Source organism: Antedon bifida, chromosome 6 (genome assembly GCF_963402885.1).
Source record: "Antedon bifida chromosome 6, ecAntBifi1.1, whole genome shotgun sequence".
Classification (NCBI taxonomy): Eukaryota; Metazoa; Echinodermata; class Crinoidea; order Comatulida; family Antedonidae; genus Antedon; species Antedon bifida.
The window spans coordinates 23,592,452-23,608,515 of record NC_136231.1 but is presented as its reverse complement, the minus strand read 5'-3'; the positions used below and the strand labels follow the sequence as shown (position 1 = coordinate 23,608,515).

General features: G+C 30.9%; 1 protein-coding gene across 18 annotated transcripts in view; it reads right to left on the bottom strand.

Moving 5' to 3' along the window:
* Window positions 1–16,064, bottom strand: part of LOC144845883 (uncharacterized) — a 99,611-nt gene that overhangs the window by 30,310 nt on the left and 53,237 nt on the right. For 5 of the 18 annotated variants that reach the window (XM_078703372.1, XM_078703365.1, XM_078703366.1 and 2 more), the window contains 19 exons: window positions 13,850–13,974; window positions 13,118–13,416; window positions 12,526–12,750; window positions 12,052–12,153; window positions 10,865–11,022; window positions 10,415–10,614; window positions 9,995–10,199; window positions 9,522–9,621; window positions 9,064–9,295; window positions 8,455–8,706; window positions 7,509–7,556; window positions 6,363–6,386; window positions 5,798–5,815; window positions 4,914–4,940; window positions 4,590–4,643; window positions 3,091–3,169; window positions 2,759–2,962; window positions 1,963–2,106; window positions 1,596–1,642 (listed from right to left, as the gene is read on the bottom strand). In XM_078703372.1, coding sequence (XP_078559498.1) covers window positions 1,596–1,642; window positions 1,963–2,106; window positions 2,759–2,962; window positions 3,091–3,169; window positions 4,590–4,643; window positions 4,914–4,940; window positions 5,798–5,815; window positions 6,363–6,386; window positions 7,509–7,556; window positions 8,455–8,706; window positions 9,064–9,295; window positions 9,522–9,621; window positions 9,995–10,199; window positions 10,415–10,614; window positions 10,865–11,022; window positions 12,052–12,153; window positions 12,526–12,750; window positions 13,118–13,416; window positions 13,850–13,974 — 2,543 coding nt within the window. The remainder of the gene's footprint in view (window positions 1–1,595; window positions 1,643–1,962; window positions 2,107–2,758; window positions 2,963–3,090; window positions 3,170–4,589; window positions 4,644–4,913; window positions 4,941–5,797; window positions 5,816–6,362; window positions 6,387–7,508; window positions 7,557–8,454; window positions 8,707–9,063; window positions 9,296–9,521; window positions 9,622–9,994; window positions 10,200–10,414; window positions 10,615–10,864; window positions 11,023–12,051; window positions 12,154–12,525; window positions 12,751–13,117; window positions 13,417–13,849; window positions 13,975–16,064) is intronic. The other 13 variants (XM_078703374.1, XM_078703382.1, XM_078703381.1 and 10 more) reach the window with 11 other exon arrangements.

Below are 16,064 nucleotides of genomic sequence, written 5' to 3'. Positions count from 1 at the left end.
AGAGAAAATTAAAATTAATTAGTTTTGACAATGTTAATACAAACAGTTATTATAATCTTTTAGTAATAAAAAAAAATCAAACTTTTCTAAATTACCCCTTTCAATTATATTAATGAATAAAAGATTTAAAAAAAATGCTTTTTGTATTATAGTGTAATAAATATAATGTTAAAAGAAGTATAAGATTTTTAATAAAAAAAAAATTCAACTTTTCTAAATTACCCTTTTCAATCAAATTTTGAAATGAATAAAAGATTTAAAAAAAATACTTTTTGTATTATAGTAAAATAAAATAAATATAATGATAAAAGGAGTATAAGGATTGAAAAGACTTAAAGGAAAATAAATGTACATTATGATGGAGGTATTCTTTGAAATAGCTATACATAAATTATACTTTTTATTTAATATTTAAGGAAGAATGAACTTAATGGATTTATTTCCAGAGGCATTTAGTATTGGTTTAAATACAGAATTTCACAGAGTAGAACCCCTTTTGGAACCAACCAATGCTCCTACTAGGGGTAAGCCTGAATAGTAATGGGCCGTAGTATATAAACATATATTGTTCCTTGTTTGGTTATTGGGAAAATGTCCCCATAATATGGGTTGTCCCATAGGAGGGGTTCTACTATAGAGCAGTCATAAGTCATTATAAGTCTTAGTAATCTATTCATTTCTAAAACAGATTACAGGGATGTAATTAGAGAAGTCTAAGGTTGGTGACAAAAAGTTAAGGGTGGGTGGGTCAGAAACAGTTTTGTTTTGTGGTTGAAGTTAGACTGTATAGAATACATTATTAATAGATAGTAGGGTGGGTTTGCCCACCTCTACCTAGTACATACATTCATGAGTGAAAATGTTGTTTTAAAATATTGGTTAGCAATGAGAGATATGATTTACTATAGATAACTCAAAATAAACAAAAAGATAGATATTAGTTTACAGAAAGGACAAGCAGGTATAACACAGATAAAAGAGTAGAAATCACCAACTTGTCTTAAAACAGAGATGCAATCAAAGAAAAATTATTGATAGTTGCTAGAGTAGTAGCTGTTTAGAAGTGCAAAAATGTAAGAGATTTGTTAATAAAATAAAAGTGTAAACAATTCAATTATGAAATTAGTGTAAAAAATTTGAAAAAAAATGTATTAACTATAAGAATTTCTTTTAATGATTTGTATTGAGAGGGTATAGAAGAGGACAGTGGGAGGGAGGTTATGCTGGTATTCACCCATTCGTTCAATTTGTCTCTAGCACACAATCATCTGCATCAAAACCAAACATTCAACCTGCTCGTCACACTACAATATCATACATTTCTGACCACACAGCATGCTAATTATTTGTTATTAATTAAGGTTCATTAGCATGAAGGAAATTGGACGTTATCTCGGCATCAACTGACAAATCACGAAACAAGTTACAAAACGACAAATTCACATTAGCTATATTTTAAACACAACAAAAACATTTTTTGTTTTCTTTAAAATGATTTTGACATGAAGAACTCGACAACATGCAAGACTAGAAAACTCAACACAATCAGATTTAGAATCTTAATTGAAGGTAGGTGTAAGGGGGTGTTCATTTACCCCAGGCATGTCGTCATGTCCAATGTTGTTTTCCATTTCAAAGTTACCTGAAATGATAACAAAAAGGGGTATCAACAACAAGGTTAACATTTAGCATTGTTAAAACAAATTACAGATTATCATTAAAGAATTTCTGATGCAGATGCACTCAGAATAAGGAAAAGTTAAAACCAAAAGGCTAATTAGGAAGAAAACAGGTTTCATAAATAGGTGAGATGGTAGGAAATATTTTATTTTCAATTTACTTTTAAGAAGGTAGCAAGAATCTTTGTAACCTCCAACTAAATTTGTCCAGCACAACTAGATATAAATAAATCAAAATATTTTTGGCAGTTTGATAAAAACAGATAATTTAAATTGAACTCACTTGTTTCTTCTTCTTCTCCAGGGGAACTCTTTTCTTTTTCTTCCTCTTGTTCAATTGTTACATCAAGTGATAGAAGATCTCCTAAGCATTCCTCAGCAATTTCACCATGGCCGATGGCTTGCAATGCAGCTTCTAATCGCTCACCTAAAATAAAATAGTTTCAATCACAATTAATAATACCACTGTCGCATAACTGTTACTTTGTGTTGCAGCTATAACTGGTTCAACATCTCATCAACTGGGTATTTTTAATAATTATTTGCAGAATACCATTTAAAAGATTATTTTGTTCCATTTCTGCTTCCAAGAAATCAGGTGGTGGTTATCAATCAGTGAGAAACAGGCCCTTAGTAAAGGTTTTAAGATAATACAATAATATAATAGAGCTGAAGAACTATTATTCTCTTAGAAAACACCTGAAGACTGTTAGGCCTGAAGACTGTTAGGCCTGAAGACTGTTAGGCCTGAAGACTGTTAGGCCTGAAGACTGTTAGGCCTGAAGACTGTTAGGCCTGAAGACTGTTAGGCCTGAAGACTGTTAGGCCTGAAGACTGTTAGGTCTGAAGGCTATTAGAATGTTTGTATACAGTAGAACCCCTCATTCGGGACAACCCTATTTAGGGGACAATTGATGGAAAAGAAAGAAATATATGTAAATAACTAAATGCCAACCACAATTCAGGGGAGCACCCTATCAAGGGAAAACGTTGTGTTCTGAAGTTGTCCCCTAATACCAAGGATTCTACTGATGATACTCTAGAATAGGAAACACCACACCATAATAAGACTATCTTACTTGTTGCATCTGGTCCTGCTTTTTCTGACCATGTATGAAGCATAACAAATGCCTGTTCAGAAATGACATCGTTCTCATTTTCAATAGTATGCAGATCTTTTTCTAATATTTTAAGTTCTCTGCCAAGTCTTTGCCAATCTGTTCCAATTTTTCGTGCAATGTCCATGAGTCGAAGTTCAGCCCTCGTATGTGCACTTGTAGGACCTGTAAGCAAGAAATAATTTAACACCTTTTCAAGTACAATTTCTAATATTTGGGACAAATGTACTTTGTCGACAACCGACTAATAGAATAACTAATTTTTGGTATATAGAAATAAAATATTAACTTACTCATGACAGGGTCTTGTAAAAATGTATACTTTTTCCTTACTGTTATTGAAGCAAAGTTAAGATTTTGAGCACTAGCATCCTAAACAAAAACAAAACATTTCATAATAAAAAAAAAATCAAATAAACTACTGTATATTACAATCAGTTCAGGATGACACATAAGATAGCTTCATAGAGGTTTGTGAAACAGTTTAAGCTAAATTTGGTTTTTGCATAAATTTGAACACTGAACATAATTATTGGTAATACCGTGTAATTTTGCAAAAATTAAGAGGGTTTACTATACTCTTATTGCATTAACAATGGATTTATCAAAGTGTCTGGAATAAGCCTAAAATTAAGGAGTGGGATTACATTTGGGCACGGAATTATACTCGGCCATACATAGAACTTCCAGTTAGTTAATTAATCATGTGGTATATACACCAAAACCAAACAGACAGGAGTAACTTTCATGCAAAATCATTTGGTTTACAGACCAACCGATCATATTTTAATCCTGCACATTTTTATTTTCAAGTGGGGCTGGAAACTACTAATAATCTTTAAAATACAGTATAACCTCTATTAAGGGGACACCTTCAGGACCAAATACATTTTTTATTTTTTTTATTTTATTTTAACCATATTTAATGAGGGTGATCCATCCAGCATTTGCTGATCATTTGGGACATAATAGGGATGTCACCTCAATAGGCAGTGGTTGCATGTGTTTCCTTTACTTGTTTGTTTCATGAGGTGTCTTAATTTTCAAAGAGGTTATACTGTACAAAGTAAAATGTGAAAGAACAAGTGCAAAATAAATCTGGTATAGTAATGCTAAATCTTTTGATTTTGTTTGTTGCATTAACGGGATACTTTTTTTTATGACTGGACAGAAGCGCACACACTGACACAAAGATAATAAGCAAGTATTATTAGCACAACACAACAAATTGATTAGTAATTTTGTTATGTTTCCTATTACAAATAAATAAACATCAATAATCATCTTAATCATCATAATTATTATTATCGTTTTTTTTATACATAAAAGTACCAGTAATATGTAATATATATTAATATTGTATTAATTATCAAATAATAATTGAAATTGAGTGAAAATAAATAATGATGCAGCACATTAATGAAAATGAGATTTTATGAATTTAATTATGAGTTGTGATTGAAAATTATGAAATAATTGTATTACAGATTATATTAAAAATATTAAGATTATACTGTAATAAAACAATACTATACTGAAATAATTATAATATACCGTATATCATGTAGAATATAATACAATCAATATTATATGATTAGTAAATTTTGTAGAAATAATGGCCTGTTTATGTTTCAATAAATGAAAATAACTTTAAAAAAGTGGTTAGAGCAAGAACTAGGTATAAACTCATTCCAAAAGTATAGGGTAGGTTGTAAAAGAATGTTTTGCTTGCAACACTGTGGTTTACTGTCACAAAGCTACCAAACTGTACCACATGTATTTCATGTTTTACCTGATTGAGAAACTCATCACTCTCATCCACTTGAGTGATGGTATAAATGTTTCGCTGTTTATTTACACAAAATAAAAATTACTAAATATAAAGTCTGTTTGATATACAGTAATAATATTCTCATCCTAGCAGAAAATTACATAAATTCCTAACAAGTCTTTGTAAAAATGTTTCTTTAATGAAAAAAGAGGATCATATATATCAGTATTAATGCTTTACTTGAGGGAAGCTAATTCACATGAAAACAATAAAAGAAATACACATGAAAACAATAAAACTAGAGATTATCTTTTTCTGAACAAATTAATACACATAATATCGTACCTGGGATAAAACTCCTAATCGTTCCTTCTGTTAAGCAGAACAGCAAAAAAAAAGAAATATTATACTAGAGAGAAAAGTCTATACAAGAAATAAGATACACCAGACATGAATGATCATCATGCACGTCACATGACATGGAATATAATGTCATTAACAAGCTGGATGCAAAGAATAATGGAATAAAACAAAACTATATAATTTAGCAATAATGTGGAATTATAAACCTATAAATAAATACAACATCCTAAATATAAGCGACAACAAATATTAATCAAGTTATTACAGCCATTCCAATGAGACACTCTCTAGGGAATTCTAAGATGAGCAATATATAGTGAAATAAATAATAATAGTTAAATTAGAAAAAAACAGATAGGTTTGGTTCAAGCTGTTAGGGTTATGCTAAATCCTCGGACTACACAAAAATTACAAAACTATTAAGAAATAAAATTGTGTATGTATTTTTACTTATGAATAAAATCATTTTGCTTACAAAAATTGAAACACAAAATAGAAATGCTATAACAACCAACATGGTTTGTCAATAAGCATAAGATAGAAAGGTTACTTTTTACAACATTCAGAAACATAAAAGCAATTTGAGACATCTAACATTAACTGACAGTGTAGAAACAGAGAGAGTGTTTTAAATAGAAATTTATAAAAGCAGATATTTTTCCAAAATTCCAATCAAAATAAAGTCATCTACAACAAGGCTGTCTTTGAGAGTAGCTTCATATTTGAACAAGGTATACACAAGTTGCGGTTGCCGTTGAAGTTACAAGACAAATGGTAAATGCAAATCTTTGTAAAACTAAGAACTTTGGGGTGAACACATAAATACACACACTGCATACTAAATTAACGTTGCAGCAGACAGTTACCTCTTCGAATAGCTCCCTCTGTAAGGAGTTTGGAGAGGAAAAATTTGAAAAGACCGTTGAATACTTTGTGATCATTGGAATGGTGCGCAAAATAAAAACATTAATTTTTAACATAAAATATGATTTCAAGCACTAATTAGAATACAATGTACACGAAATATATAATAATCATAATCTTCGAAAACAATATTTAAAACTGATTTTCAGAGAGTACAATGTGATGTAACAAACAAATAGACTTTACATAAATAAGAGTAGGTTTCATTTAAACAGTTTACGGATTTAATTATTAGTTTTTAACACTATTAGCTGCATGTGCATGAATATTTTAACTATCTGCTATAAACTGTGCTCACACATGTTTACTTATTTATGTGTATTTAGCTAGTGAAATTTCCAAATTTATTCTTAAAATATTTTCAAAACATACCATTAACGAATTGTGTAAAATATTTACATATTTAAACAAGTTTAAATATTATTTGTTAAACAGTTAGTTCATAACATAAAATAAATACAAAACATAAAGACAAAACCAAAAGTGTTAAAATTAAAAGTAGGTTACCTCGCCCTTCTCCATTCTGTATTCCTGTGTTAATGGAACGGCAAAGAAAAGTATTAAAAAAACGGGTTAGTTTCCAAGATAGAACACTACGCAGACAAATAAAATACTAAAATATATTTAAAAATACATTTAACTAACTAATTTTAGGAAAAGTTTAGAAAGAAATAAGGTAATTAATAAGTAGGTAACTATTTCAGCAACCACCACCCTTGTTAAAACTACCACAGCATTTTTGAATTATCATCAGAGCACCAGGATGTTTGAATGAAAAGTTTTTTTGGGTTATTATAGGCAGCTTAAACATCAAATATAATAAATCATCTAGTGTATCTCTTAACAATAACATTTGTATTTATCATCGTGTTTTACATGGTTACATTTTTCTTTTACATTTTTATGGGAAACTTCCATACACTGGAGAACCAAGGTAAAAAATTGACAAGTAATAAAGTAATCAACAAATAATGAACACAGGGAAAGCAAAAGAAGGGAGAAAAGGGGGAAAATGGGGGAAAATAAAATTTGTTGGATCGTTAAAACTGTGCAGATGCATGCAAAGTGGATTAAAACACAGAAAATGGGGGAGTAAAATTTAAACAATATATTATTTAAATCACTTGTGAATACTAGTGATGTGCAATAAACTAAAACTAGCTATATAAGCACATCACACTTGTGGAAATGTATTAGCCTATGTATTTACAAAAGCAAAAATAAGAAATTACTATACTGAACAATTATTCCTCCTATGCTATCATCTACGTTTATTTTTCTGTAACTATTTTTAAATTTTCTGTAACGATTTAATTCCTACATAGAACACTGTATTTAATCAGTGTAGATATTTGTATGGTATGGTGTATATATGTATATCTTAATTTATACATGAAAATAAGAAAAATAAGTGCCATAAACAATTATTCATTATCAACTAGTCAACAGAAAGTCTATTGAACTTTAATCAGTTAACAATATTTACTTCAAACAAAAAAAAAAAAAATTTCAAACAAATTCACATCATGAAAAATCCATGCAACAGATTTGGAATTTTAGGCAACATAAATTGAAATCAAAACTGTACATAAACACACAGAAAAACAGATCATTCATAGTCTGAGTGTGACCTCTGACATTAAGTACACAAACCTCTTCGTCCTCACTGTATTCAGAATCTGATTCACTTTCTTTTTTGACCTTCAATAGTCAGAAGGATGCAAAGGTTAAGAAGAAATAGTTCACAATTGATTAGAAAGATAATAACTTTGTTATAATATTAGCAATAGAAAAAGAATAGATTTTGACAATCCCAAGTTTTTCCTTCAACCCTTTGAGGTCATAGGTCATATCAATGAAAATTATATTTAGGATGCTTTTGCTTTGCTATTAATTAATGTGCGCATGTGCATGTGGGGACACTTCCTCACTCCATTCCTTGACGCAGATTTTGTGGATTCGAGGATCATGTTATGACATGATGACAACAAAGCAAAAGCTACCAATTGTCATAAGACAACAGGAATTTAAAACCTCAAAAAGTTAGTGTAATTTATTAAATAAAGAGTAAATATAACATCTTCAGTATAAAAACAATCAAACTAAAGAGGATCTAAATAAAGAATTGTATTTCTGATAAACAGTCAAAAGTAAAAATGTGCGAAGAATATGTACTAGCAGCATCTATGTGTATCACTACTTGTAAGCATAGAATTCGCAGATGAAGTACGCCCTCATTGTGAGCATAAAGCAGTGTTTGTGAATGATGATAAATTTGTATACAAAAATGTATATTTTATCCATATGAGTGTTAAATAAGTAATTTATTCTGTGCCATTTTATACTTAAAAAATAGTGAATGTAATTGGAACTAAATGAAAAAAAAAAAACATCTGAAAAAATAATGATAGATTTCAGTATTTCTGTTAAATTATTCTTTAGTTTAATAAAATAATATAAATAATTAACAATCATAATGTTAGTTATGAATGATTTAAGTCGATAAATGTAATGAATGTAAATTTAGATAATCATAATATTTTTTTATATTAAGCATTATGCATATGCATATAATATATAAGACAGAAACATCCCTTACCTTAACATATTCAGGCATCGTTACGTTCAGGTTGCATACAGCTTTTTGTGGTGGCATTCCTTTTGTAACTTTAGGTTCGCGCATGAAAGAAAGACGGCCGCACGCTTCTTGGGATTGATCTCGTACGCGGACAAAGAATGTCAATCGGTTGTCTTGGAAAGCGAGGAAGGGCATGCTAAGTTGGTCACCTGACTTCTGTACAGATAGGAGGTTACCAGCTAGTTCAATGTAAACTGGACGGCCTTCTAAGACCTGAAAAAACAATATTGAAATTGATTGATTTGATTAATGTGTATACTGTACATATTATTATATTCTAAATGTTTTATCTCCAACCAGACCTACTAGATAGTGATTAAGTGACTATTTAGGAATCGTGTCTTTGCCTTGTTCCTTTCGATATATTCTGTTTATATGTATCTATTTGAAACAAAATATATGAAATAAAATAGGTGAAAAAAAAGTAGGCTTATAATATGACTTTTAATAATGTTGCCATCAAACTTTGTATTTTCATCAGTCACAGTTCCTGTGGTCACCAATTGCCTTGGAATTCATAATATAATTAGTAATTACTTTCCAATCATACAAAGCACTATTAACACTAACCTCCACTTCTTTGCTTCTTGCTACTTCTGTGAAGTGTTCTTGATTTTCAAAATGTCCTCTGTCGATTCTGTCGTCCGTTGAACAGAAAACTCTTACACGTGATTCTATGGGGTCGTGGGTCTTTGCGAAGATAGCAAAGCGACTCAAGAATGGGACAGATCTAAGTTCTTGATACAGCTCTCTTGAAAAGGTGCTTGCCTGATCTATCTCTTTGCAATCCATCAACCAGAACCTAACATCAAAGATACATTATCATTCAAAAGTGAATTCATTCACAAACATATACACAAGATGCTCTACATTTAAACAAAATCTTAAACCAGTCACCACATAGTAATACTTAAATATAGTGATTTAAATAATTATTTTATTAGCGTCCACATAATGCATTTATCTTTACTCACTTCTGTATAAATTATCAAGAAATGTGTGTTGTGTAATTCATTTGGAATACTAACCTGGCTGATACTGTGGTAGTGAATGACACGCAGCAGTCTTGTGAGAATGAAAGAGGTGTGGAACCAGTAATGTCTTCCCATTGGGCAGGTGCTGTACCACCTGGAAGAAAAATTTACATTCTTAATGTGCCACCTGGATGAAAAACATTATGATTCATGGGTGCAATGGAGAATAAGTTAGCAAAATTTTAACACAGTAGAACACCCCTAGTCACGGGACAATAAAGAAGAAAAATATGTTTTATGTTTAACACTGTGACTAACTTCTATTTGAAGGGTCTCCATAATAAGGGACATTAATTCTTAAGCTCTGTCTACACTTACCAAACTTTATGTGACAAAGAAATGTGATGTGTCCATATATGGACATGGTGACAACATATCACTGCCATATTTGGGCACATCACAAACTAGTTTGATAGTGTAGACAGGGCTTGTACCCTCACTGCAAAAGTACATTGTAATATCCATACCTGTGATACTGCACAATAGACGGAGAGTTGGAGAATCACTTCCATAGCCATTGATCATGCCTTGATTATAAGCGGTAGGCACAGGAATTGTAACAGTGATTGGCTTGTGGAATTTACGGCGTCTTGGTTCAATAGTCACTATAGGACTAACCATAACACGGTTACCTAGTACCTTCTTTACGACCTCATGTGGAACTGGTTGAACCTGTGAACAAAGGTGAAAGGTTAAAGGTCTCTATGCTTGCAGTCAACAAAAATGTTGCACAGGTTCAATTAAGTATTTGTATTTTGCTGGGGAGAAGGTTAAAAGGACACTTTAAGCTGAAGATTCCAAATTAAATTGATATTGCAATGAATACATTGGGGTCAACTACCTTTATTTTAGGGTTTTCTTTTTAATAAGAAAATGCAATTTATTACCTGTAGGCCAACTTTAATTTTCTTAGTAAGTGTACCCATAGGGAAGCTTGCAGTGACGTTTGGTTCAACTGCAGATTTCAATTCACCACCGTTTGTTCCGATCGAATTGGTCTCTTGGTGAATTCTTGAAATAATGGCAAAGTATTGTGGGAAATCCTTTGTCAAAATGCGGCACACTCTTTCATTACCAATGTTGTTGTCTGCAGAAGAAAAAAAATCATTTCAAAATAATTATTGAGGCTAACTTGTTGAAAACCGACTTAAAGACCAGTCTTAACTTTGTTAAGTGTTATATTTTTCTGTATTGTGTGTGTAATTTAAGCATCAAGGAAAACAAATTTCATGTTCGCCTTGTTGTGGTCAAGATTTATCTTATATTATTATGTGGTTGGTACATATTAGGTAGACTAAACAATAAAAGAACAAAAAGGTAAAATGCATTTGCCATACCATCGCCTTTGTAACCATCCAACGCCTTAGCGACCTCTTCTTCTGTAGAATTGAGGGAGTGTTCCTTCCAAGTTTCTCCAGTATCGCTACGCAACACAACAATCTCGCGTTCACCGTTCCTCAGCGAAGCAAAATGTGGCACTTCCAGCAGTACTGGTCTATTAAACATCAAAACAACATTATTGTCTAAAAAACTCACTCCTTTATATTATATACAAAATAATAGTACAAATAATAAATATAGTAATACAATATTTAGTGTTGTTTGCATTCAGATTTAGACACAAAAAAAGTGAATAACAATTTTTACAGAACAAAAATATTTAAATTGTTTAACATTCCAAAGATGGCTACTTTAAGAAAATAGGAACAATTTTGTGACTTTAACAATTATTCCCAGTGCAGATCACTTCCACTTAATAAGACATGATGGTTAAAATTACAAGATTTAAAATGGAAAAGAAAGAACAGTATTACAAGTTGCATTAGTTTGGAAATGAAAAAAAAAATATTAACTAGAAGAAAAGAAAAATATTTTTTTGAGGGACTTTTTATAATCAAATTCATTAGGTTTGAAACCATAGAAACAATTGTACACAAAACAAGGTGAAGAAAATTGACAAAAACACATGCTGAAAAAAAATCAATATAAAAATGCTATAAAAATATATAACACACAAAATCAGGGGTTTATTGAGTTTATTTGATTATAGTACAAGGTATATTACAGAACTCTGGCATAATAGATGATCTCAACAATAATGGTACAGTAATGACAACATGACAGCGACAAATACAAACAAAATTAACCATTTGGTGACAGTGTGATTATGGAGGAATTATTTAGGAATAATTCCTCCAGGACCATGGTGTGATCATGTATCTATAAATTATGTGATAATGATGATAATTTCAATGGTATAATGTTTATTTAAATGTGATCTATCGGTTGGTGATGAGAACCACAAATGGTAAAATACATCAAAATGTTCATTATTTTGAGAATAGTTAAAATAATAAATTTTATTGCCATTTAATTAGTGAGCACATTACTTAGTGAGAACATTTTTACACCACTGGAATGAAAACAAATCACTAAAAGAAAGTATCAAAAGAAAATTCAAGGAACCATAATCCACAGAATATATAAAATTGTGAAGGTCCATGCTGCTCGCCATCAAACATACCCTAAGAACTTCTCGCACACTGGGCCCATCTCAAGGATGCGACTGACGAGCGATTCTCCATCGCTCAGTGGGGGGTAAGTCAGTTGCTTATTCCCCAATCCGCTGCGTCAACACAATTATAAAAAAGGTTTACCTCCATGTGTCTTTTACAGACATTTGTAGACATACATAGACATACAGGTACAAATTAATCAATAAAGTTTCTTCATAAGTTAAATTATTTAAAAAGAGAAAGTATTGTACACAATATTTACGAGAAAACTCTTATAAATTGAGCCATTGAATAGGAAGCAAAGAAAAACTTTGTGACTGTGTGATGATTAATAATTAATTTTATTTGGTGTAAATGAGAACACTATGCATGATGAATAATATCAATTAAACTATTTTTAGGGTGAAAGTGAATACTATAATATGGTACTTATATTGCTTTGAATACAGGAGTATAGTATAAATAAGTATAAGCATACTAACCCGAGGAACTGGGCCCCTGATGGGCCTACCTCAATGACACGACTAGCTAGTGCCTCACTTTCCATCACTGGCGGTGGCGTTATCAGCTTGCTGTGTTTAACCAGACGGCAAGTGACTCTTGTGGGTCCAGTTGCCTTATTTGGTGGTACGACTACTCTCATACCGGGCATGCGGCAGCTGCTCAGGGTACCACCACGGGCATCCACCATAAAGCTGATTAAGAAACTGTAAACAAAAAAATTTAATTTAGTATATTGGCTAATAAAACTAATTACTTGAACTTATGGTGAATACTGGATTCACTTAATAAATATGACTAGTTTATTCATTTAAAACATAAAACACTTGATAAACCTGCTATAAAAATGTCTTGTAGTGCTTGTTATTTCATATAAAAATTAATGTAAAATACAATTGTATCTCATCATATTAACTATTAACTTACATTGAACACAAATGGTATTAGTTCTATGATCATTTTATATGAAGATGATGACCGCATACAGTACCAACATAAGTATTAGATCTTAAATTGTGATTATATTTTCATCCAACATATTTTTATTGAACAGATTAGTGAATGAATAATTACCCAGACTGCATAGAGCTGTGATTAGATACATGAGGTGTAGAACGCCCATCGCTTCCATTGAATGAAGGACAAGCGTCATCTGGGCTAAGAATCACATTACGATTATTTGGTGTTGAGAAAGACATAGGCGCAGCAGAATGAGCTACGTGTTGTGAAGTGGCTGTGACTACTTCTCCTTCCATAATGTCTTGACCAATCAGGCTGTCTTCATTACGGCCTATGGTACTGGCTCGGGATGGTGTGTAGGATTTACGGTAGTGACCTGAGAGAGATCCAGCCCCAGAATAGTACTTCATATCCTGAACAAAGAAAAAAACATATTGTGTACAAAATTATGACTAGCTATTTGAATTACTGTACTTTAACATTGTTTTCAAATTCTCAAACATTCATTTCGATAAAAATGACATAAAAACATATGAGTAGAAAGTATATATAACATTATAAGAATATACATGTATTCCTCTAATATTTTGTACAATACAGTAGTTTTGGTGGTCAGTTAATTAAGGTTACCTGACCTTTCCATTCATTCGTACCCCAGAAAGTGGTATATAATTGGACAGTCTGTCATTATTAAGAGGCCGTTCCGTACACAAGTTAACTTGTTAGGCTGTTCCTTTAATTTGTATGAGATACCTGGCTCTAATTGAAATTATAATATGATAATCTGGGATCTAATATTTGTTTTAATATCATTTCAATAATTCAAATGAATTTCATTGAACTTACTGGATCCATTCCCAGCCAATCCTGTTCTAGGTAACGGTTATCTCGTACGATAGAGTCATCCCCTAAGGTTCGGATCTCATCAGCTGTAAGGGTTCCATGGTCTCCTGTCATTGATATGTCATCACCTAGAAAAACAGCATTATAATTAAACAATGTGTATTAGAATGAACAATTGTTTCTTCTCTCTATGACGTGCTGTTTTTTTTTTACTATCATATTTAATTTAATTTATTATGGTGTTATTTCTTTCAGGTTTATTCAAGTTATGGCTATATCTTATTTGAAGTGTATGAGTTATCAATTTATTGCAATGGATAATGTATTAAATATATTGTAGTTTAGTTTAATTGTTGGTTTTAGAACACCTCTATAATTTATACTTTATTCACATAACATTATGTGTACGCACTCCGGTATTATTGCCTTCAGAATTATTTCTTGGATTTAAACTTATAGCATACTTGAAGGGTGCCAACAAAACATTAATTAATTTGTTGCAACGAATAATGTGTACTATCTAAACAGATTTATTATTATTATTATTAATTGAATGTTAATCAAATAAGCAATTCATATACAAAACAACAGATTATTATTTAAAATTATCACAATGAGAAATTATATACCATGAGGATAGATAAGACCCTGTGTATTGTGCTATAATCACATAATTTAAATAATCAAAAGTGTTAAATGTAACATGCATATATCTGTACCATTACTATCAAAATTGAATTAAGTTTAAACAACATTTGGTTAATATTAAAGACATTAGTATTAGAAATAAAAATGTGTTAATAAATACCACGCTAATCTACATTGCATTTTATCATTTTATAATTATATGCCAAAAGTATTACAAATAATTTAGTTCCCTTGTTATGGGCTTGGTTCGCATTAAACATGTTTATTCCAATTATATGTATCAGCTCAATTCTTTCACAAACATGTTATTAAGTACAGGGGAACAAAGAATATTAATTAGAAATAATATTATGGTATTGTTAGAATAATAAAACCATGCTATAGTTAGAGTACCTGTATTGTAGACTATCTAACTTAGCTAAGGAAGTATATATTGCATATATGATGTATCAAGAGCTATTTTCCATTGTAAAGAATATAACACTATACCATCCCTATGTCTTATATAATGGATAACCATAAGGTATCACAGACCAGTATTATTGTATTCAAAGCTTAATAGCATGAGCTTTTGTTTCGGGATGGAAGACGAAAAAAACAGTGAATTAACAAACAATGATGTTTGTTCAATGTGGATGAACTAATTTTTCATTTGCCTCCTTTGTCTACCATCCCAAAACAAAACGTAATTGCTGTTATATTATTATACACCAAAATGGCAATATATTAGATTAATAATTTCCTATTCTAAACACCAGCTTTTATCTATTATACATATATTACTAATTCATATTGGACTATTAGTTAAACAATAGAAATCTTGAACAGACCATCATTAATTATTTGTGTGAGTAAACAAAATTAAAAGGAAATAAACAGGCATGTTAGTGCTATAAAAATAAAGCATCATTAAGCATGCTTTGTTGACATGAATAGTGTACACCAAATAACACCACTAAAAAACATTTCGAATCACTATAAACACATAAATAGCATTATGTACGTTGCCTTGAGGTGGTCAGTTTCTGATTGTAAGTTGCGACGTACAAAAACTTTAAATAACTTAAAAAAAGATTTTTTAATTTGCGACAACTTAGGACCTACTGTAGGACTTTTGTGAATTAAGTCATCATCCAGCTCTCGGTAAAATTTACTTTTCGCTTCGATCATAAACCACAAAGTTAAATTACATGTCAGTGATTACCACTAAAATCCAAATTGGCTGCAACAACTGACACAAGTCATCGCAAAATTGAAAGCTTCTTATTATAGTAAAGGGTAAAATTAAAGTTTAAGCTACAATCCATAACTATTTTCAATTTATAAATTCAAAGGCAAATTACAATGTGGGACTGGATCTCAATGAAGAGACAAATAAAATAAAACAACAAGAAATAAATTGTAGAGCTTTCAGGCAACATTAGCCCTTCATCAATCCTCAATTTTATAGTTACTATATGTTGTATGACACATAACTAAGTGTCACAAACATTTACGTTACAAAATATAGGTTTTTGAAACATTGTCAATTTTGGAAATTATAATGGTATTATGATACCTTCAAGCAGTT